Here is a 24835-nt window from a genome sequence, read left to right on the forward strand (position 1 = left end):
AGAATTGCAGGGCAACTTGTAGGCCATGATCATCATTTCAAGCCAGAGAAAAACATCTAGATTGAACAAAAGTAGCAAAAACACACACTTTAGAACTTAGACTATTGCCAAATCTAAACCTCATGAGAAAATACTAAATTTCCATTTATCTCACTACTAGCTTGACACAGCATTTAAAGAAAAAATTGGTGGATTTCATTAAATCCTGCAGTAATTCAAAATCATATTTTATGATAAATAAACAGTAACCCATATTCCAAGGTAAATAAACCATGTCCTACACAGTTTTGGCATCTGCTCAGATAGCAGCTAAGCCTCTTGCACCTGGGTTGAACTACAAAACTGTAAGAGCAGTATTCTGAATTACCATATGGAATCCACCTCTCATTATTCCCTATACAGAGGAATGCCTACCTCCCAAGTTTCTGCTTAGTTTCTTCCTCTTCATCTGTGTCACTACGGATGGTTATTACACTGACAGCAGGACTCGGTGTATCAGGAATCACGATGGTCTGTCGCTGATGATCAAGTGTTGTGCTGCAGTATGGGGAGGGTGCACTTGCTGGACTGCTTTGAACCACCATATATGTTTGGGAAGGAGTGACATCCAACAAAGGAACATTCCTGGTTTAAAACAAACAGGTGAAGAGATTAAGAGAGTTTTAAAGTTAAAATGACGAGCTTGATACTGCCCAAGATTTGTTCCAAGATCTCCAACAGACAAGTTTCAATTTTATTCTAAAGTATTATTTGGCAAGATGCTGCAATGTGCTCACTATCTATCAGAATTGGAATAAAACAAATCAAAAAACTGTACATCCTGAAAATCAGAAATAAAAGCAGAAAATACTGGCAGCCTCTGAGGAAAAAAAAACGGGTATGGTTTCAAATTGAAGACTCCTTGTTAGAAAGGCACGGTGAAATAACTTTGCTTTAAGTTGCAGAGAAGGTGAGGGAGGGATGAATAGGATAAAGGGAACATCGATATGAAGGTGAGGCTGGAGGTTATCAGGTGAGAGAGAATTTTTAAAAGGTAACTATGGAAGCAGGTTTTGATCTGTCAAGCTGTTAACTAAAAGGCATCTTTCCCAAACATAGGATGTTTGCAGTAATTGTTTTCAAATCAGGATTAAAATACCATTTTGTATTACTTTACGTGACACTGAAAGCTTATAATGCATTTCAACACGTTCCTTAACCCAGGGCCAATTTGATTGCAACTCTTTCAAAATTATTGTCAATTTACCCTGAAGAGAGCAAGATATTTTCAATTTGCTTTTGAGAAATTAACTAAGTATTTTTAATCAATTGAATCCTCTGCACATCATATAGAAATTGCTAAAAATGTACTTGGATTTGAGGCTACCTAATGTCAATGAACCCAAAAAAAGTTAAATTCATTTGCTGACTATATTTATATAGAACTTCTTAGTACTGAGATTTCTTTTAATCAGTTTCATTCCTATTCTTGCCTTTTTATTTGGTCAGCTTTGCTTACTCAAGTTCTAGAGGTCCTTAGCATCCATCAAAAGTGAGTTTAAGAAACCATTTATCATGTAATAGATTAAGCAGCAAGTGATGGCAGTCAGTTCAACCACAGGTACAAAGAGAATCCTGAATTCTTTTTCACATTTAGCATTTTTTTGTTTAACATACAGATGTAGTTTAAACTATTAAATCCAAAAGCATTCTGATCGTTTTTACATGCCTGCTTCTAACATGTTTGTGTGGCATGTGGCCAAGTGGTTAAGGCGTTGGACTAGCAATCTGAAGGTCATGAGTGAGTTCGAGCCCCAGTCGAGGTAGCATGTTGTATCCTTGAGCAAGGCACTTAACCACACATTGCTCCAGTCCACCCAGCTGAAGATGGGTATTGGCAAAATGCTGGGGGTTAACCTTGCGATATAGACTGGTGTCCTATCCGGGGTGGGGTGGGGAAGTCTCAAACTCTCAGTCTCTTCACGCCACGGAAACCGTCATAAGCACTGGCCTGACGAGCCTATAAAGCTCAGACAGACTTTAACTTAACTTTCTAACGTGTTTAACACACATAGAAACATAGAAAATAGGTGCAGGAGAAGGCCATTCGGCCCTTCGAGCCTGCACCGCCTTCGGTATGATCATGGCTGATCATCCAACTCAGAACCCTGTACCTGCTTTCTCTCCATACCCCCTGATCCCTTTAGCCACAAGGGCCACATCTAACTTCCTCTTAAATATAGCCAATGAACCAGCCTCAACTGTTTCCTGTGGCAGAGAATTCCACAGATTCACCACTCTCTGTGTGAAGAAGTTTTTCCTCATCTCAGTCCTAAAAGGCTTCCTCTTTATCCTTAAACTGTGACCCCTCGTTCTGGACTTCCCCAACATCGGAAACAATCTGCCTGCATCTAGCCTGTTCAATCCCTTTAGAATTTTATATGTTTCAATAAGATCCCCCCTCAATCTTCTAAATTCCAGTGAGTATAAGCCTAGCCGATCCAGTCTTTCTTCATATGAAAGTCCTGCCATCCCAGGAATCAATCAGGTGAACCTTCTCTGTACTCCCTCTATGGCAAGAATATCTTTCCTCAGATTAGGGGACCAAAACTGCACACAATATTCTAGGTGCGGTCTCACCAAGGCCTTGTACAACTGCAGTAGAACCTCCCTGCTCCTGGACTCAAATCCTTTTTGCTATGAATGCCAACATACAATTTGCCTTTTACACCACCTGCTATACCTGCCTGCTCACCTTCAATGAGTGGTGTACAATGACACCCAGGTCTCGTTGCATCTCCCCTTTTCCTAATCGGCCACCGTTCAAATAATAATCTGTTTTCCTGTTCTTGCAACCAAAGTGGATAACCTCACATTTATCCACATTGAATTGCATCTGCCATGAATCTGCCCACTCATCTAACCTATCCAAGTCACCCTGCATCCTCTTAGCATCCTCCTCACAACTAACAGCGCCGCCCAGCTTCGTGTCATCCGCAAACTTGGAGATGCTGCATTTAATTCCCTCATCTAAATCATTAACATATATTGTAAACAACTGGGGTCTCAGCACTGAGCCTTGCGGTACCCCACTAGTCACTGCCTGCCATTCGGAAAAGGTCCTGTTTACTTCCACTCTTTGCTTCCTGTCTGCCAACCAATTCTCTATCCACATCAATACCATACCCCCAATACCGTGTGCTTTAAGTTTGCACACTAATCTCCTGTGTGGGACCTTGTCAAAAGCCTATTGAAAATCTAAATATACCACATCCACTGGCTCCCCCCTATCCACTCTACTAGTTACATCTTCAAAAAATTCTCTAAGATTCATCAGATATGATTTTCCTTCCACAAATCCATGCTGACTTTGTCCGATGATTTCACCTCTTTCCAAATGTGCTGCTATCAGATCTTTGATAACCGACTCTAGCATTTTCCCCACCACTGATGTCAGTCTAATCGGTCTACAATTCCACGGTTTCTCTCTCCTCTCCCTCCTTTTTTAAAAAGTAGGGTTACATTAGCCACCCTCCAATCCTCAGGAATTAATCCAGAATCTAAGGAGTTTTGAAAAATTATCAGTAATGCATCCACTATTTCTTGGGCTACTTCCTTAAGCACTCTGGGATGCAGACCATCTGGCCCTGGGGATTTATCTGCCTTTAATCCCTTCAATTTACCTAACACCACTTCCCTACTAACATGTATTTCCCTCAGTTCCTCCATCTCACTAGACCCTCCGTCCCTTACTATTTCCGGAAGATTATTTATGTCCTCCTTAGTGAAGACAGAACCAAAATAGTTATTCAATTGGTCTACCATGTCTTTGTTCCCTATGATCAATTCACCTGTTTCTGACTGTAAAGGACCTATTTTTTTCCTTTCACATATCTATAAAAGCTTTTACAGTCAGTTTCTATGTTCCCTGCCAGCTTTCTGTCATAATCTTTTTTCCCTTTCCTAATTAAGCCCTTTGCCCTCCTCTGCTGGTCTCTGAATTTCTCCCAGTCCTCAGGTGTGCCGCTTTTTTTTGCTAATTTATGTTTCTTCTTTGGACTTGATACTATCCCCAATTTCCCTTGTCAGCCACGGGTGCACTACCTTCCCTGGTTTATTCTTTAGCCAAACTGGGATGAACAATTGTTGTAGTTCATCCATGCGATCTTTAAATGCTTGCCATTGCATATCCACCGTCAACCCTTTAAGTATCATTTGCCAGTCTATCTTAGTTAATTCACGTCTCATACCTTCAAAGTTACCCTTCAAGTTCAGAACCTTTCTTTCTGAATTAACTATGTCACTCTCCATCTTAATGAAGAATTCCACCATATTATGGTCACTCTTACCCAAGGCACCTCGCACGACAAGATTACTAACTAACCCTTCCTCATTGTTCAATACCCAATCTAGAACGGCCTGTTCTCTAGTTGGTTCCTCGACATGTTGGTTCAGAAAACCATCCTGCATACATTCCAAGAAATCCTCTTTCTCAGCACCCTTACCAATTTGGTTCACCCAATCTATATGTAGATTGAAGTCACCCATTATAACAACTGTTCCTTTATTGCACACATTTCTAATTTCCTGTTTAATGCCATCCCCAACCTCACTACTACTGTTAGGTGGCCTGTACACAACTCCCACCAGTGTTTTCTGCCCCTTAGTGTTATGCAGCTCTACCCATATCGATTCCACATCCTCCAGGCTAATGCCCTTCCTTTCTATTGTGTTAATCTCTCTCTAACCTGCAATGCTACCCCACCTCCTTTTCCTTCCTGTCTATCCCTTCTGAATATTGAATATCCCTGGATGTTGAGCCTCCTTCCTTGATCACCCTGGAGCCATGTCTGTGTGATCCCAACTATATCATATTCATTAATAACTACCTGCACATTCAATTCATCCACCTTGTTACGAATGATCCTCGCATTGACACACAAAGCCTTCAGGCTTGTTTTTACAACACTCTTAGCCCTTATACAATTATGTTGAAAAGTGGCCCTTTTTGCTTTTTGCCCTGGATTTGCCTGCCTGCCACTTTTACTTTACACCTAAAAATGTACAAAACTAGTAGCTATTTATTCCCAGGAAATGAAGGTTTACCATTAATAGTTTTCAGAAAGTGCTAAAATTTGCAAACATCTGCCTAATCCATCAAGCCACCTCTTAAATTTGATAGCTGATAGAAAAATATTTTAAGTATCTACAACACATAAGACTAAATGCTTTTGTAAAAATAAAACACTACACATCACAAACAAGTATAATGTTTTTTTGTGTTATTTCATTGGGTTCTTTATTTTTAGGATTTGCGTGAAGATCTGATGGCATTTTAGGTCATATTTAAGCAGAAATAGAGAAAATCCTACAGGGTTCACAAACTTTCTAGCATCACTGTAATTATTTAGTGTGCATTGACTCTATTGCATAAGCAATATTTTTATAAGCATCTTACGTGTGGTTTGCAGAAGAAACCACACCCCGAGGAACTTTCAATTACCTAAAAATTCTTCCAAAAGTCTGCCCAAATAGTTCTCCAAAACTATAATACAACTTCTGTTATTTAAATATTTATCCCTTCCTTTGGGATTAAATTTTGAATTTTAGATACAGAAATCTTCAAAATACTTTATTAGCTAATGTTTTGTTTCTTTTAAACAAAGTTTGTTATTTATCCTCAAAGATTAGCACTGCTTGTTGACAGAAAGCCCCAATGACGTGATTCGCCCAGCACATTGCTTCATTGGCCCTTATTTAAACACATGCACTAAAGTTAATGTTGACAAGAGCAACATTGAACCAAATTGCAGCCAACTTAGAATGGAAGAAATAACTAATAAGCTCCGCTTTGATTTCTACTTACAAGTCTGGATGCTTTTCTACCAAAACCCCAGCTAGAACAAAAGAAAGCTTTAAACTGTCCTGAACATTTACAATTCTTCCACCCCTGGATCTTTAAACTTCAAGACTAGTTTTCCACATGAAATAATGCCAGATGATTTTCAAGTTGTGGAGAGGCTACCAAGAAATACAATATCAAACTGGTACATGACCAATATGCAGAAACATAACTTGTATATGAAAACTATTTCTCAATACTTTTTGAAAAAGTATCTGCACCCTTAGCAACTCAGCTAACATTCCAGCTGACCTAGCTTTGTTAACATAAACCAGGTAATTGGTCTCACACCATTTTGATCTCTATGAATTTATTCCACAATATATTTACTTAGCAGGAGTGCAATCTTGATAACAGTATAGCTGAAATGCCACTTTTAAATGCACTGATTTTGATGCGACAACATTTTACCTTGTATTATGCATTTGCTTATTCCTTTTGGAGGAAGATCTGGAGTTTTGCTGCTGGCGTACCACATGAGCAACACCAACATTCAGGGGCTGTGCAGCCAGGGTTACATGACCAGCTAATAACGAAGGCTGCTGCACAATGGCATTATACTGGCCTCCATGTGAATGTGCATTCCTGAGAACGAGGAAGGGGAAAAAAAAAAATCAGGTTTAAGAGAAAATAGCACGTAGATTTTGAAAGTAGAGGTCTGATTATAAAATCAGTTCATACAAAGTTTGGCATCAGAGTGATGGAGGATAATTCCGAGAGATAAAATCATTTGTCTTACTTTATAACAGTTTTTTTTTTAAAAAAATCATGACGACTAAAAAGGTTGTGCTGCTGCAAAACTCTCATTAATCAACTTTCCATACAGGCAGAAATTTTTAAATTCTCTCAACCTAATACCCTCAATCTAAAACTGCCACAGAGCTATCTAATTATCTTAGGTTTACACAAGTGTTTTACATGTTACTCATAGCAACAGGGATCTAAGGCTGATGAATTAAATCTGTAGCTTCTTCCTCAGTCTTGTCTGACAGAATGCACCTCAGGATTGGCTCTCCATTTCTATGAAATGCAAACCAGAACACATCAGAATGATTTAAAATCTTAAACTTGAAGTAACTAAGACATTAAACTTCATAGACAAACTACCCACACCGGCTCTCCACATACACCAGGAATTATCTGTCCAACTCTAATTCTTAGCCACACTTAAGTTAATTTGAAAAAAAAATTGTCAGGATATGCAATTTATTGTACCTTAGCCCGAGGGGAAGATCCCTATTTGACACTTTTAATGGCAATTTATGATGAGGGAATTAAATGGACTAATTTCCCAAAAGAATTCAACAAGATGGCACAGAAAAGGTTACTGCACAAGATTAATTAACTGTTGTGGATAGGCCAGTGGCTGGGAAACAGAATCAAGATAAAAAGGAAATTTATTTTAGAATTAATTTAGAAAGGCATCAATAACATGTGGGGCAGCACAGGTATCAGTGTTGGGGCCTCAATTATTTATAATCTGTATTACAAAATTGGAAAAGAACAGTGCAATGCAGTTAGATGTGCTGATGATGCAAGGATAGGTAGATTAGCCAATTGTTCGGACACGCAAAGGCTGCAGGGATTATAGGTAGGTTCAACTGAGCAGCATAATAAATAATGTGGAAAAATAAGGTTTAGCCACTTCGGAAGAATGGTGGGGGAAGCAAGTTATTAAACTAGAATGGAACTACAAAGTGTACACCAGGAATTTGCCTCTGGAACAGGACTGCAAGAAGTATGAGGTCTGCAGTACTGAAGTTTTGATGCAACTTAACAGCATACTGGTGAAGCTGCACCTGGAGTATTGAGAGTTTTGAATTTAAAATCTAAAGCAAAGGGAAAATAAGTAGTTATGGGTTAATACAAGGGTTCCATTCCTGAGAACTGTCTGCAAATCAACTTCCCCCAATCTAAAATGTCCACTTTATTAGTATTCATGAAGATGCTCTTTACGTACACTTGCTACAATTCTTTCATTTCATTGAATAATGACTTTAACATTACCCACCATTAAGTTAATGGATTATCCTTTCCATTCAGTCATTAATGACTTACAAAACATTATCATGACGAGCTTGAAAACAGTATTTTAGTTCATGATTATTGTAATAGTGTTTTTGGTAAGTTACATTCCCAATTCCTTAAGTGAGAAAAATGCAAAGTTTAAGCAAAGAGTTTAAACAGAAACAACCTAGTTTATTCAAAATTACACTTGCCTCCAGTCTGTTAGCTGTTGAGTACTAGCCATTGTTTCTGGTATCACAGTTGCATGTGACACAGAGTTGTGGACAGCTACCCCAGGTAACTGTTGCCAAGTTGACGGCAGCAAAATTTGTTGGGTTCCTCCAGGCCATGCCTGCTGCAAACAGACACAAACTGTTAATACTGCCACTGCCCAAGACACAACACCAAAAGATTGCAGACACCCAGAAAAGAACATAAAGCATCTAGCGGAAGGCCGCACACAGCTGGCAAGAGAAGCACAATGGTAAAACAAAGATTTGTGATGTTAGATTGACACAACGCCTCCCTCCAAAGCCAATACCTGCACAGGACAAGGCATTACAGTTTAATGAGAGAAAGAGAAAGTGAGTATATCCAATATCTTGCAGCTCTGAAGCAGAAACATACATTCGAATATTCTGTGCGACGAGCCATTCTGCAGGAATACAAACACACAAACACAGCAATCTCTTCTAAGCAGGCTCATGCTAAGCAGCAAGGGGAAAAGGAAGGGAACATTCTAACCAACCTTCAATCTGAGAAAGCAAAATGCACATTGTCACTGGAAGCGACTGCAGAGTTGCATGATCCATTTAAAAATAAACATGCTACTATGTTTTAATTCAAGACCACAAAATCTAATTAGCAATTTTCAAATCGCCAAAAACATTATAGGTGGCAGGATCCTACACAAATGTTTTCTTAATAAAGTTGCAGTTTTTTAGGTTTTGCATCAATAGGGAGCATTATCAAAAGAACACATTACAGGAACACCATTCAAGAAAAGGCTACATGTAATTTGTAAAACAAAAGATCAGGCAAAATGTATTTTGTAAATGATGCCTAAAATTGCCCTGAAGCAGTTTGGAAGTTATTCCATACTGCTGATACAACAATTTTAGGCATCAGTTTCAAAAAGAATTCTGTCTGATATTTATCGATTAGATCAGAGAAAACATGTACTGCATGAAAATGTATACGTGGGTATTACAGCAACATACATACATGCCTTTGCTGACATGATGATTATTTTTATTCACACTCCACAACTCTGTGGTTGATCCTACAAATATTAACACATATTTATGCAAAAGGTGCCTTTGCATTGGGATTTTCTATTTATTTAAACTTATTCCAAAGCTGATAAAAATTTAAATTGCTTAAATTATGTAAGAATTTTTGAGAATACTTTTCAGTTTAAACAGTATATATACTTACATAGTGTGGATACAGTGCTTTTATGCAAAAGAGTAATAAAACTTGTCCTTTTTCAAATTTGTAGAAAAATCATTTAATATCAAGGCATAATACACATTAGAAATAGTTCTCTCTATTCAATCATTACAACAGGGTCAAAATACTACAACTGGTAGAGATGTAGCATGTATCAAATATATTTAGGTAATATTTACCAAACAGATTTTGGTAAATCAATTTTGAAAGTAAAATCAATGATTTAATCCTACTAATACTCACATTTATTGTTTTCAAATAGATCTGTGCATGAACCTTAGCCACATTTTTAACTCTAAACACCGACTCAGCTACCTAATGCAGAGTTTGTCAATTAAATCTAGAGATCTTTAAAATATACTTTACAATGTTACAAGAAAGATGGTACTTTGTTTTAAACTGCTTCCTATTTAGAATATCTTCTCTTTGACAGTCATCTGAGCCAAAAGATGTTATCTTTTCAATAAAAGCATTTTAAGCAGGAATTCAGCAAGGAATTCGCCTTCATTAAAAATAAAGTTGTCTATACTGAAACTATTTTGCTCACTCACATCACTGCAAGCCTATTTCAAAACCATCGTTTTATCTATTACACTTAAGGAAAAGAAAAATGCTAATTAATTTTTGTGGTCTTCACAGTAAATGTTAAATATTGGTTCAGATTTCAATTTATCAGTCTTACCATGTCATTAGCCGTTGAACAGTTGGAAGATATCAATTAAAATTCAACAGACTCAGCATTACTAAAAGGCTTTAACTTGACCGCTATCACATAATGGAATAGTGTTTTGGAATGCATAAACGTAGAACTACCAATCAAACCCTTAGCTACAAGGGGAAAACTGTTACACTATTCTGTACAATATCAGCACATTGTTCCTTGAACTAGTGAGCACCAGAGAATCCACACATTCTACTACAGTCTAAGCTCAATTTTTCCAACTACAGTCAAGATGCCACAGCTCAGTTGTTCTAGCTCAATCATGTGAAGATTTTGCAATTTTTGTGCAGATTTTTTAGAATTAGGGGCAATAAAATTGACCAGATTGTTTTTATGAAGTACAACATTATACTTTCTACAAACATATGCCAAAGTTAATATCAATTCTTACCGAACTGAATTTTGAGTCGTTGATTAGGGTGATTGATGAGGGTCATGTATTTTAGCAAGGTATTTGGCAAAGTCCCTCACAGTGAGCTCACCAGAAGATTGAGATGGATAAGATCCAGTGACTTTGGTGTATGCATTCAGAATTGGCCTCTCAATAGAAAGTAGAGGGCAGTTGTCAATGGGACCTACTCTGGCTGGAGGTCCATGGTTAGTGGTGTTGCACAGGGATCAATACTGGACCTATGCTGTTCGTGATATACACCTTAATAACCTGAATAACATGATAGGATGGGTTAACAAGTATGTAGATTACAAGACTGGTAGTGTTGTGAAGTTTAATCTGGGCAAGTGCTGCACTTTGGCAAATCAAATGCAATGGGGAAATACAAGAGTTAATGGCAGGACCCTTAACAACATTGATGTACAGAGATCTTAAGGTCCAAGTCCAAAGATCCATGAAAGTGGATGCACAGGTTGATAGGCTGGTGGTAATTAAGACATATGGAATGGTTTCCTTTATTAAATCAATGTACTCAATTCAAAAATCAGAAAGTTTTGATTGGAGATGAGAAGGAATTGCTTTAGCCAGAGAGTGGTGAATTTGTGGAATTCGTTGCCACAGGCAGCTGTGGAGGTCAAGTCTTTACGTAAATTTAAGGTGGAGATTGATAGATTCTTGATTGGTCAGGGTATGAAGGGATACAAGATGGCAAGCGAATGAGGCTGAAAGGAAAACTGGTTCAGCCATGATGAAATGGCAAAGCATACTTGATGGGCCAAATGCTCCTACATCATATGGTCTTCTGATAGACAACCAGCATCTTTTTCTCCCAAGGTTAAAATGTCTAACATTAGATAGCATGATTTAAGGTAAGATGGGGCAAGTTCAAAGGAGAGCTGCTGGGAGAACTTCATTCCCGATTTCACCAAGTCTCTCCTCATACCCCCTCCCCAAAGGACGGGTGCTGGAGTGGGCTGACAGGGATTGCAGTGAAGACAAATACCATGAAGGTATTTAAGAGCCTCTTAAATGGGCACATAAATATGCAAGTAATGGAGGGATATGGACTTTGTCCTGGTGAAGGGTCTCAGCCTGTACTCTTTTCCATAGATGCTGCCTGGCCTGTAGAGTTCCTCCAGCATTTTGTGTGTGTTGCTTGGATTTCCAACATCTGCAGATTTTCTCATTTGGGATATGGACTTCATGGAGTAAAGAGGGATTAATTTAGTTGGACAAATAATTACTAGCTTAATTTGTTTAGTATAATATCGTACAGGTTATGTATTTGTTTAAATTTATTGACTCATTTAAAATACTGCTTTTCTGTATCTGGAGACATCAGATTCAATGACTTGAGCCACTTTACCGCATACAATATCAAATTCCATCTTTACCTGTCTAACATCCAACTACATTTCTGATTACAACTTCACATATACCTGTTAATATATATCACTAAAATGTAAATATGCCTCTGAAAAAAAGTAACAAATAAAGCTTCCTGCCTGAATGCATTATAAAACTCAATCTTTAAAGACCAATTTTCCAGCTATTCATCCCAAAAGCAAAATAAAATTTAAAGTGATGGGTTTCCCGATACACTAATATTTACTCATAATTGATTAGCTTCCATCAGGGTGGCAGTCTGCCATATAATGGTATTTAGCAAGAATTTTTTTAAAAAAATCTTACTTCCACCATATATAATTGGTGTCTTTAAATTGACAGACAGCATGTCTGACTGATATCCAATGTTAAATAAACAGAAAATACCATTACCTAAATCCAAGACTCAAAACATCACCTTTGTTCCCTACTCAAAACTCACTCTCAGCAACCAAATTTGAACTATTTAGAGCAACTCTGGTGTTATAAAACAGCTTATTTTCACCTCAGTGACTGAAAAGATTAACCATTTAGTCCCACTGGTCTACATCAAAAATAATACTCTATCCCATCAGTCATCTAATTGCACATTTTATTCCTTCCTTACTCCTGCCATCATTTCCCCCATTGGCTTAGAGCTCTGTGGAAAGTGGAAGAGAAATACCACCTATCACTAAAATTGCCCAGCTTCACCTATTAAATATCACTAATCTTCTCCAAAAGGATTTGTACAGAGCATTATCATTTACTTCCTTCCTTCCACATTCTGCAGCAGAACTTTGATCAATTTAGACTGGTTTGAAGTGGATGAAGATATCTGGATCTGGCACCTACCTTTAATTTTTCACATAATTACTCTGCAGGCAGATAAATTCTCAGACCACCTTATGATGTTCCGGATGATAATTTATTAAATGAAACAAACAGTTAATCAATACTGAAAGTACATTTCTATATTTGTCATTAGTAAATAAGTTACCAGAATACGAGCCTTTTAGAAATGCTGAGTGCTTTGGCCTGAAGTACAACTTGTTTTGTCATTCAGATCGTTCAGGAATGTAAAACAGAGGAAACGTCCAATGACGTGAAAATATGTAAGCCGGCACACGATGATACATGCTTCTGTTCCCCTGCAGCAGCCTCAGAGGAGCATCTGTTAGTGCATAGAATCACACCAAGTGGGAGCATTTACCAGTACTGTGGTCGTCTGATCGACCAGCGCAGGCCGGCCGGCTGCGCAGTTCAAGGTAAAAGGGACCGCGTACTGCGGAGCAACAGTGGCAACGTGAGGATGTAGAGTGGCCACCATCAGCGGTGTGCAGCTGCCCTGTAATGGTGGGGTGGGAGTTAGTTATATGGTTCATTAGTTCTCAAAAGTGCAGCGCCCCTCCTTGATGCCCTGGATAGTATGATATTTGAGGCTAAGCCTTTGCAAAACAACTGAAGTATACGAGTGAAATCGGAATTGAGACTTGGATTACAAAACTGTCTCTTACCCCCACCCCCCATTCATATTTTGTAGGTTGATCAGCTCTAGAAAAGAAAAGACTATCAACTCAGTTACTTATCCCATGTAACTTGCATACAAGTTAGGGCATACAAGAAGGAACGCTGCCAACTGTGTAAACAGGAAAAAAAGATCCCATCATAGCTTTAAAAATAAAACAAGGTCGCATCTGGATTATTACAAACAAAATTATTTCAGTTTCTGATTTTACAGTAGGATTTACCAGGGAACAACATTATGAAACCAAGACAGTCATGGATTAAGAGATAAACATTTCTATCCTCTAACAACAAAGCTATAAAAGGTTCACTTAATATTTCAAAATTACACTTTCCACACTGTGAAAAAGGAAGGAGTTATTTTTTTCCAAATTGTCATAACCCTAGACAGAAAAGAAAAAAATCATTAACTAACAAGAGATTCCCTAGTGATTATAATAATTGTGACCAAAACATATGTTTACAATTCTCAGTAAATTTGATTTGCATGACTGAATTATTACATAAACAATGATCCCCAAATTGTGGAATAGTATCCAGGTAGAGCCAAACACAACTGTATGTGAACAACTTCAAACAATCATCCAATACCTGTGGTACAACTACGTACTTCGACAACTATACATAATTTCAAGTTGAGACCACTGGCTTGCATAACTAGATGCCTTCATAGTAATTTCAATACTTAAGAAAAGCAATGTGGACTCAATAAAATTCTGATACAGCATTTATGCTTATTGGCTCAAAACTGCTTTAAAAATTACAAGTACACAAAAAATACACCATTGTGGAAGTAAAGCAAAATCACAATTAAAACAAGGTATCAAAACAGCGTTTAGCATTCTCCAAAGTACCAAAATATTTTGATGAGATTAGAATAAGAATGTTTTTGGAAGAGTTCCCTCTTCTGAGGTTTTAAAGCTACATTAGGAATATTTTATTTACATTTCATAAATCACAATACTTTCTTTCACATTTTTGCAAAGAAATTCCAGCAACACGAAATATAACTCGCATGTGGATTTGCAATGAATCGACTAGCTTCAGCAGGTCAAAACAATTTTAAAATTTATAAAATGGTTATAAAGCTGCTACAGCCTTCAAAACTGTATTACAATTAGTTCTATAAATTGTGTAACTGAATTACCTAAGCAACCAAAAAATAAATCACTGAAATGTAACCTCTCTGCAAATGTGCCCAGACCTACTGGGCATTTGCAGTATTTTCTATTTTTATTATAGATTTCAATTACCTAAAATTCTTCCAAACAAAATTAATATACAAATATGAACACTACTGAATCTATTTCAGTCCTGCCTTCCCTTAACTGTTGAACAAATTCACCAAATTTAACCAAGTATTTTGCTAATGACAGCAATCCACAGAACCAGGTCATATTACTGATTACTACAGAGTTAATTTCAGCTGGCGTCTGATCGGAGATTGTTGACAGCCAGAAAACCAAACAGAAAATAAAAACCACACACTTATTTAAGAACAAAATTAACAATCTGTTATCAATATTTCCTCTGACATAAGGTTCCTTAGGCAATATTTACAGGGAAAATTGTCATTTTAAGTGTTAAATTGTATTGAGAAACTACTCCGATATGATCTAGATAACATCAATTTGTACTACTGATCCAGCAACAACAGGGAACATGCATTGTTTCCAAGTTTTGCCAAGTGTAGACTAAGTGGTCATTTTGTAAAGCAACTGCACTGTCACTCTTTCTGTCCTTCACTGACTTAATCACAGGAGTCACGGAGCACTTTGCACAGAAACAGGCCATTCAGCACATCTGGTCTGACCCAGCCTGCTTTTCCGTCTAGTCCCATGGTCTTGCACCCAGACCCTAGCTTTCCATACACCTCTCATTCATATACCTTTCCAAACCTCTGTTATGCTGCACTTGAACCTGCAAGTATCATTTCTGCTAGGAGCTTGTTCCACACTTGCACCATCTTCTGATTAACTAAGTTCTCCCTCAGATTCCCCTTAAATATTTCACCTTCCACCCTAAACCTATCAACTCTCATTCCAGTCTCACCCAACCTCAGAGGATGAAGCCTGTACACGTTTACCCTTTATACAACCCTCAATTTTGTATGCCTCTAATATCTCCCTTTATTCTCCTATGCTCCAGAGAATAAAATCTTAACTTATTCAACCTATGATTGGAGCTATGATGTTGTGGCCATTACAAAGACTTGGATGGTGCAGGGACAGGAATTACTACTTCAAGTGCCAGGCTTCAGATGTTTCAGAAAGGACAGGGAGGGAGGCAAGAGGCGGGGGCATGGCACTGCTGATCAGGGATAGTGTCATGGCTGCAGAAAAGGAGGAAGTCATGGAGGGGTTGTCTAAGAGTCTGTGTGGGAGGAAGTTAGGAATAGGAAGGGGTCAATCACTCTACTGGGTGCTTTATTATAGACCACCCAATAGTAACAGGGACATCAAGGAGCAGATAGGGAGACAGATTCTGCAAAGTTGTAATAATAACAGGATTGTTGTGGTGGGAGATTTTAATTTCCCAAACATTGATTGGCATCTCCCCAGAGTGAGGGGTTTAGATGGGGTGGAGTTAGTTTGATGTGTTCAGGAAGGTTTCTTGATACAATATGTAGATAAGTCTACAAGAAGAGCGGCTGTACTTGATCTGGTATTGGGAAATGGACCTGGTCAGGTGTCAGGTCTCTGAATGGGAGAGCATTTTGGAGAAAGTGTTCACAATTCTATCTCCTTTACCATAGCACTGGAGAGGGATAGGAACAGATAAATTAGGGAAACGTTTAACTGGAGAAAGGGGAAATATGAGGCTATCAGATGTTCTCAATGAAACGTACAGAAGAAATGTGGCAAATGTTCAGGGGATATTTGCGTGGGGTTCTGTAAAGGTATGTTCCAATGAGACAGGGAAAGGATGGTAGGGTACAGGAACCATGTTAAGTCAAGAAGAACAGCTTATGAAAAGTTCAAAACACTAGGTAATGATAGAGATCTAGAAGATTATGCTAGCAGGAAGGAGCTTAAAAATGAAATATGGAGAGCCAGAAAGGGCCATGAGAACATGAAAAGGCATTGGCGGACAGGATTAAGGAAAACCCTAAGGAATTCTACAAGTACGTGAAGAGCAAGAAGATAAGATATGAGAGAAGAGGATCAATCAAGCGTGATAGTGCAAAAGTGTGTAGGGAACCAGAGCAGATAGCAGAGGTGCTTAATGTATACTTTGCATCAGTATTCACTACGGAAAAGGATCTTGCCTATTGTAGGGATGACATGCAGTGGACTGAAAAGTTTGAACATGTAGATATTAAGGAAGAGGATGTGCTGGAGCTTCTAGAAATCACTGGGACCAGACAGGAAGTATCCCAGGCTACTGTGGAATGTGAGGGGGGAGATTGCTGAGCCTCTGGTGATGATCTTTGCATCATCAGTGAGGACAGGAGAGGTTCCAGAGGATTGGAGGGTTGTGGATGTTGTTCCCTTATTAAAGAAAGGGAGTAGAGATAGCCCAGGAAATTACAGACCAGTGAGTCTTACTTCAGTGGTTGGTAAGTTGATGGAAAAGATCCTGAGAGGCAGGATTTTTGAACATTTGGAGAGACATAATATGACTAGGTACGGTTAGCATGGCTTTGTCAAAGGCAGGTCATGTCTTACGAGCCTGATTGAATTTTTTGAGGATGTGACTAAACACATTGATGAAGGTAGAGCAGTAGATGTAGTGTATATGGATTTCAGCAAGGCATTTGATAAGGTACCTCATGCAAGGCTTACTGAGAAAGTAAGGAGGCATGCGATCCAAGGGGCTAACTGGCTTGCCCACAGAAGGCAAAGAGTGGTTGTAGATGAGTCATAATCTGCATGAAGGTTGGTGACCAGTGGTGTGTCTCAGGGACCAGTTCTGGGACCTTGATTTCTATAGATGACCTGGATGAGGAAGTAGAGGGATGGGTTAATAAATTCGCTGATGACACAGCAGGGTTTTGTGGATAGTGAGGAGGGCTGTCAGAAGATGCAGGATGCACTGATAGGACGCAAGACTGGGCTAAGAACTGGCAGATGAAGTTCAACGCAGATAACTGTGACGTGGTTCATTTTGGAAAATCAAATATGATGGCAAAATATAGCATTAATGGTAGGACTCTTGGCAGTGTGGAGGGCCAGAGGGATCTTGGGGTCCAAGTCCATAGGACACTCAAAGCTGCTAAGCAGTTTGACTCTGTGGTTAAGAAGACATAAGGTGCATTGGCCTTCATCAACCATGGGATTGAATTTAAGAGCCAAGAGGTAATGTTGCAGCTATATAGGACCCTGGTCAGACCACACATGGGAGTACTGTGCTCAATTCTGGTCACCTCACTACAGGAAGGATATGGAAACCATGGAAAGGGTGCAGAGGAGATTTACAAAGATGTTGCCTTAGAATAGATTGAGTGAACTCAGCCCTTTCACCTTGGAGTGATGGAGGACGAGAGGTGACCTGACAGAGGTGTACAAGATAATGAGAGGCATTGATCGTGGGACAGTCAAAGGCTTTTTCCCAGGGCTGAAATGGCTAGCACAAGAGGGCATAGTTTTAAGATGCTTGGAAGAAGGTACAGAAGAGATGTCAGGGGTAAACCTAGACAGTTCTAAGGGAAGGACATGTTCGGCAGAGCTTTGTGAGCCAAAGGGCCTGTATTGTGCTGTGGGTTTTCTATGTTTCTATGTTACCTTTCCCCATATTCGGGTCGCCATATCACAGCAACATCCTTATAAATTTTCTCTGCACTCTTTCAGGCCTATTGATATCTTTTCTGTAGGCAGGTGACCAGAACTGCACGATATTCAAAATTCACCTCAACGATACTTTATGCAACTTCAATGTAACATCCCAACTCCAGGACTCAGTGCTCCGAGATACGAAGGGCAATGTGCCAAAAGATTTCTTTACAACCCTATCTACCTATCACTTTCATGGAATAATGGATCTGTATTCCCAGATCCCTTTGTTCTGCTGCATACCTTCTTGCCCCACTGTTTACCAAGTCCTACCCTGGTTTGTTCTGTGAAAGTGCAACATCTCACACTTGACTACATTAAATTCTATCTGGCTTTTTTCCACCCATTTTTTAATGCTGGTTTAAATCACACTGCAAGCTTTGAGAGCCTTCGTTGCTGTCCACTATGTCCCCATTCTTGGTGGCATCCGTGAATTTGCTGATCCAGTGTACCACATTATCATCTAAACTAACAGATGGGACCCTGATCACTGAGACACACTGCTAGTCACAGGCCTCCAGTCAGATGCAACCATTTACTACCAACCTCTAACTACTTCTGCTACACCAAAGCTGAATCCAATTTATTATTTCATTCTAGGTATCAAGTGACTTAACCTTCTGAATTATCCTTCCATGCAGTACTTTCTCAGAGGCCTTGCTAAAGTCCCTGTAGACTGCAGACAACATCCATCACCTTCCTTTTAACCTTCCCCATAATCTCCTTGAAAAACTCAAAAGTTTGGTTGGACACAACCTACCACACAAAAAGCCAAGATAACTATCCTTTCAGGCCCCCTCTATCCAAATATCCTGTCCCTTAGAATACCCTCTGATAATTTACCCATGAATGACATCAGAATCACAAGCCTGCAATTTCCCAGCTTATACTTAGAACCTTTCTTGACCAACAGTGAGGACAAATGCAAGCCAAGAGATCAGCTCCTCACATTCTGCTTAAGTCATCTACCATTCATTAACACGATCACTGAATTTTACAATTTCAAGTAACCCACATTTGTGTTACTTTCCCACTCCCACCAGCCCAACCAAGTTCCCTTCCCTTGCCCACCTTATCCAACCTTCCCTTATAACCAAGACTGGTCCCATCTACCATACAACTACCAACCCCAGTTTGTTCTACCTTGATTCATCTTTCCTATTCTCCTTGCTTCCATTGGCCCTTCATTCTTCCAGTCATCTAGTTCCACCTACCTCCCTTTACTCCTCACTTTTATATGATGACTTTTTTCTCATTGTTCCCACCCCTAATCCAGCATCTTGATATACAATGTCAACCATCCCTTTTCTAGCCCCAAAGGGTTCTTTGGGCAGTACATTTTTGTTCCAGATTTTAGTATCTACAATCTCTTGTGCCTGCACTACTTGGTCCTGTTTATACCAGCTGCTGATGCCAGATTATCAATGCATGAGATACCTGTGCCTGTTGGGCCCACCTTCCAAGGGCAGAAGCACAGGAAATTGAAGAAAACTGCAATTAAAATAAACTAGTCAACCACTTACCTGAGCAAGAACACCTGGCTGAATTTGAATTGACTGTGCAGCTGGTGCCTGTGGTACCACAGGCACTGCATTTTCGACTCGAACAGAAAACCCAGAATGTTTTGCAGATGCTTGTAGCCCTATCAATACAAAGAGCATAATGTTTTCAGGTCATTTCAAATTTTGGCTTGTGGCAATAGGCTGTTAAGAATCAACAATTTTATATTGGTACTTTAACCGGGTACTTCTCAGAGGTCTTACTAAGTGCCAGAACACAGCTGATTATTGATGTTCCATTGAAGAATCAAACCTGGGTCTCAAACCAAATGAAAGGATGCAACTCTTTGCAAACCACTGTTACATACTTACAAATCTCAAATCTAAATTATAGTATTCAAGCTGTTGAAATCTGTTCATCAGAGTAAAGAGGGAACTATAGACCAGAGACTCACTTCATAACAGGAAAAATGCTAGCATCTATAATTAAGACCATAACATATAGGAACAGAAGTAGGCCATTCAGCCCGTTGAGTCTGCTCCACCATTCAATCAGAGGCTGATCCAATTCTTCCAGTCAGCCCCACTCCCCTGCCTTCTCCCCATTCCCTTTGATGCCCTGGCTAATCAAGAACAAATCTATCTCTGCCTTAAATGCACCCAATGACTTGGCCTCCTGTTTCTCTGAGGTGCCCCCTCATTCCCCTGAACTCCAGGTAATACAGCCCAAGAGTTGCCAGACGTTCCTCATACGGTAACCCTTTCAATCCTGGAATCATTCTTGTGAATCTTCTCTGAACCCTCTCCAATGTCAGTATATTGTTTCTAAAATAAGCACAAATCTGCATACAATACTCCCAGTGTGGTCTCTCAAGTGCCTTATGAAGCCTCAACATCCCATCCCTGCTCTTACATTCTATACCTCTAGAAATGAATGACAACATTGCATTCGCCTTCTTCACCACCAACTCAAGCTGGAGGTTAACTTTTAGGGTATCCTACACAAGAACTCCCAAGTCCCCTTGCATCTCTGCACTTTGAATTCTCTCCCCATCTAAATATTAGTCTGCCTGTTCATTTCTTCCATCAAAGTGCATGACCATACACTTCCAACATTGTATTTCATTTGCCACTTTTTTGCCCATTCCCCTAAGCTATCTAAGTCTCTCTGCAGGCCCTCAGTTTCCTCAACACCACCCGCTCCTCCACCCATCTTTGTATCATCAGCAGATTTAACCCTAAATTTGTTAATCCCATAGTCCAAATCATTGACATACATCATAAAAAGCAGCAGTCTCAACACTGACCCCTGTGGAACTCCACTGGTAACTGGCAGCCAGCCAGAACAGGGTCCCTTTATTCCCATTCTGTTTTCTGCCAATCAGCCAATGCTCCACCCATGCTAGTAACTCCCCTGTAATTCCTTGTGTTCTTATCTTGTTAAGCAGCCTCATGTGTGGCACCTTGTCAAAGGCCTTCTGAAAATCCAAGTACACCATGTCTATTGCATCTCCTTTGTCCACCCTGCTGGTAACTTCCTCAAAGAATTTCAGTAGGTTTTTCAGGTAGGATTTTCCTTTCAGGAAACCATGCTGGCTTTGGCCTATCTTGTCATGTGCCTCCAGGTCTCCTGTAATCTCTCCCCTAACATTCAATTCCAACAACTTCCCAACCACTGATGTTAGGCTAGCAGGTTTGTTTCCTTTCTGCTGCCTCCCACCCTTCTTAAATAGTGGAGTAATATTTGCAAATTTCTAGTTATCTGATACATTGCCCGAATCTATCGATTCTTGAAAGATCACTGTTAATGCCTCCACAATCTCTTCAGCTACTTCCTTCAGAACTCAAGAGTGCATTCCATTAGGTCCAGGAGCTTTATCCACCCCCAGGCCATTAAGCTTCCTGAGCACCTTCTCAGTCATAATTTTCACTGTACCTGACACTCCTGAATGTCCGGTGTACTGCAGGTGTCTTCCACTGTGAAGACATGCAAAATACACATTCAGTTCCTCTGCCATCTCTGATTACAATATCTCCAGCGTAATTTCCTATTGGTCCTTTATCTAGCTTCAACTCCTTTACCCTTCATATACTTAAAGCTTTTAGTATCTTCTTTGATATTAGTCTCCAGCTTCCTTTCATAATTCATCTTTACTTTCCTAATGACCTTCTTAATTTCCTTCTGCAAGTTTATAATAGCTTCCCAATTTTCTATCTTCCCACTAGCTGTGACTTCCTTGTATGCCCTCTCTTTTGCTTTTACTTCGATTCTGACTTCACTTGTCAGCCACAGTAGTGTCCTTCTCCCATTTTAAAATGTCTTATTTGGAATATATTGGTCTCGCACTTAGCTCATTTTTTTGCAGAAACTCCAACCATTGCTGCTCTGCTGTACTTCCTGCTATTATCTCTCTTCAGTCAACCTTGACCAGTTCCCCTCTCATGCCATTGTAATTTCCTTTATTCCACTGAAATACTGACACATTGGAATTTAGTTTCTCCTTCTCAAATTTCAAAGTGAACTCTATCATATTGTGATCTTTGTTCCGTAAGGTTTCCTTAACCATAAGCTCTCGCCACCTCGGGATCATTGCACAACACCCAATCCAGCACAGCCAATCCCCTAGTGGGCTCAACAACAACCTGTTCTAAAAAGCCACCCCTTGGAGATTCTACAAATTCTCTCTTGAGGTCCAGTCATGGCCTGGTTTCTACAATCCATTTTCATGTTAAAATGCCCAACGATTATCATGACATTGCCCTTCTGACACACCTTTTCTATCTCCTGCTGCAGTTTGTAATCCACATGTCCAACTGCCATGAGGCTCCTTTTACCCTTGACATTTAACTTAACCCAAAAGATCAAAAGGTGTAGTCTCTATGTCATCCCTTTCTCATCATTAATTATTTCTTATACACAGGGCCACACAACCCCCTCTGCCTACTTAAGTGGTACCTGGACATATAATAAAGTAAAAGGTTCAACTAATAGCCATTCTTGTGATGTCAAACCTCCACTAACCCAGTAACTTCATCGTAAACGTCTGCTAGAAGATTAGATTGTGGCAATAAAATTGTTAGCGGACAATAAACAAGTCATTTAAAAGTTGGGAGGCTCTGACTAGTAGGGTGTTCCAGGTATCAGTGCTGAGGCTCCTTGTGTTGTATTCAGCATCAATGACTTGTTTGAAGAGACCAATTACAATATATCCACAAATTCCAGGCTGTGATGAGGTTGTATGGAGTCTCCAAAGAAAATAGGCCAAGACACAACAGATGAAACAATACTGAAAATGAGGTCATCCACTTGGAAGTACAGTTGCAAGAAAACATTTGTGTACCCTTTGCAATTACATGCTTTTCTGCATTAATTACTCATAAAACGTGGTCTGATCTTCATCTAAATTACCATAATAGACAAGCACAATTTGCCAAAAGTAATAACACACGAACAATTGTACTACTTCTCGTCAATAATGAGTATACCATTTAAGCAATCAGTCCAGATACAAAAATAGTATGTGAACCTCTGGGGTAATGCCTGCTTAAAAAATTTGGAGTCAGGTGTTCTGGTCAATGAGATAAGATTGCAGGTGTGCGTTTAGAGGTGCCCTGCCCGATAAAAAGACACAAAGTCAGGTTACTGACAGGGCCTGCTCTTCTCAAGAAAGATCTGTTAATGTGCATCATATGCCTCCATCAAAACAACTTTCGGGGACATTGGAGGAAGAAGAATTATAGAGGTCCATCAAGCTGGAAAAGACTACAAAAACAATCTGAAAAACCTGAGTGTTAATCAGTCCCCAGTAAGAGAAACTGTCCACAAATGGAGAAACTCAGTACTTCTGCTACTCTCCCTCATCCTTCAAAGACCACACCAAAAGCACAACATTCAATGCTCAAGGAGGTGAAAAATAACAAGGGTAATAGCAAAAAGCTTGCAGAAATCTAGAATTTGCTAAAGCCTCTGTTCACATATCCACTATACAAAAAATATGAAAAAGAATGGTGTTCATGGAAGGACACCTCTGCTCTCCAAAAAAAAATTGCTGAACGTTTCAAATTTACAAGAGAGTACTTGGGTGTTCCAAATGGCTTCTGGGTCAATGTTCTGTGGACAGATGAGATAAATATTGATCTTTCTGGCAGAAATACACACCACTAAGTTTGGAGGAAAAAGAGCACTACACACCCAACACCTCATCCCAACTATGAGGCACGCTAGAAGGAACATCATGGTTTGTGGCCGCTTTGCTGTCTCAAGGCCTGGACAGCTTGCAATCATTGAGGGAACAACAAATTCAAAATTCTATCAAGACATTTTCAGGAGAATATCAGGGTTCATTACCTGAAGCTTAATAGAAGTTGAATGATGCAACAAGACAATAATCCAAAACACAAGAGTAAATCAACAACAGAATAGTTTAAGAAGAAAATTCATGGTATGGAAAAGCCAAGTCAGGTCCAGACTTTCACCCAATTCAGACCATGTGTATGAAACTGGAACCAGAGCAGATAGCAGAGGGTACTTAATGAATACTTTGCTTCAGTATTCACTACAGAAAAGGATCTTGCTGATTGTAGAATGACTTGCAGTGGACTGAAAAGCTTGAGCATGTAGATATTAAGAAAGAGGATGTGCTGGAGCTTCTGGAAATCACTGGGACCGGACAGGATGCATCCTAGGCTACTGTGGAAAGCGAGGGAAAAGATTGCTGAGCCTCTGGCAATTATCTTTGCATCAACAATGAGGACAGGAGAGGTTCCAGAGGATTGGAGGGTTGTGGATGTTGTTTCCTTATTCAAGAAAGGGAGTAGAGATAGCCCAGGAAATTATAGACCAGTGAGTCTTACTTCAGTGGTTGATAAGTTGATGGAGAAGATCCTAAGAGGCAGGATTTATGAACATTTGGAGAGGCATAATATGATTAGGAATAGTCAGCATGGCTTTGTCAAAGGCAGGTTGTGCCTTATGAGCCTGACTGAATTTTTCAGGATGTGATTAGACACACTGATGAAGGTAGAGCTGTAGATGTAGTGTATATGGATTTCAGCAAGGCATTTGATAAGGTACTCATTGCAAGGCTTACTGAGAAAGTAAGAAGGCTTGGGATCCGAGGGGACATTGCTTTGTGAATCCAGAACTGGCTTGCCCACAGAAGGCAAAGACTGGCTATAGATGGGTTATAGTCTACATGGAGGTCAGTGACCAGCGGTGTA

At 39.5% G+C, this 24835-nt stretch overlaps 1 protein-coding gene across 5 annotated transcripts in view; it reads right to left on the reverse strand.

The window, feature by feature from the left end:
- LOC132395734 (homeodomain-interacting protein kinase 1-like) overlaps nucleotides 1-24835 on the reverse strand; it is a 107792-nt gene that overhangs the window by 14995 nt on the left and 67962 nt on the right. For 2 of the 5 annotated variants that reach the window (XM_059972697.1, XM_059972694.1), the window contains 5 exons: nucleotides 19640-19758; nucleotides 13031-13165; nucleotides 8101-8243; nucleotides 6293-6466; nucleotides 415-624 (listed from right to left, as the gene is read on the reverse strand). In XM_059972697.1, the coding sequence (XP_059828680.1) occupies nucleotides 415-624; nucleotides 6293-6466; nucleotides 8101-8243; nucleotides 13031-13165; nucleotides 19640-19758 (781 nt within the window). The remainder of the gene's footprint in view (nucleotides 1-414; nucleotides 625-6292; nucleotides 6467-8100; nucleotides 8244-13030; nucleotides 13166-19639; nucleotides 19759-24835) is intronic. The other 3 variants (XM_059972695.1, XM_059972699.1, XM_059972698.1) reach the window with 3 other exon arrangements.

Source organism: Hypanus sabinus, chromosome 6 (genome assembly GCF_030144855.1).
Source record: "Hypanus sabinus isolate sHypSab1 chromosome 6, sHypSab1.hap1, whole genome shotgun sequence".
Lineage (NCBI taxonomy): Eukaryota > Metazoa > Chordata > Chondrichthyes > Myliobatiformes > Dasyatidae > Hypanus > Hypanus sabinus.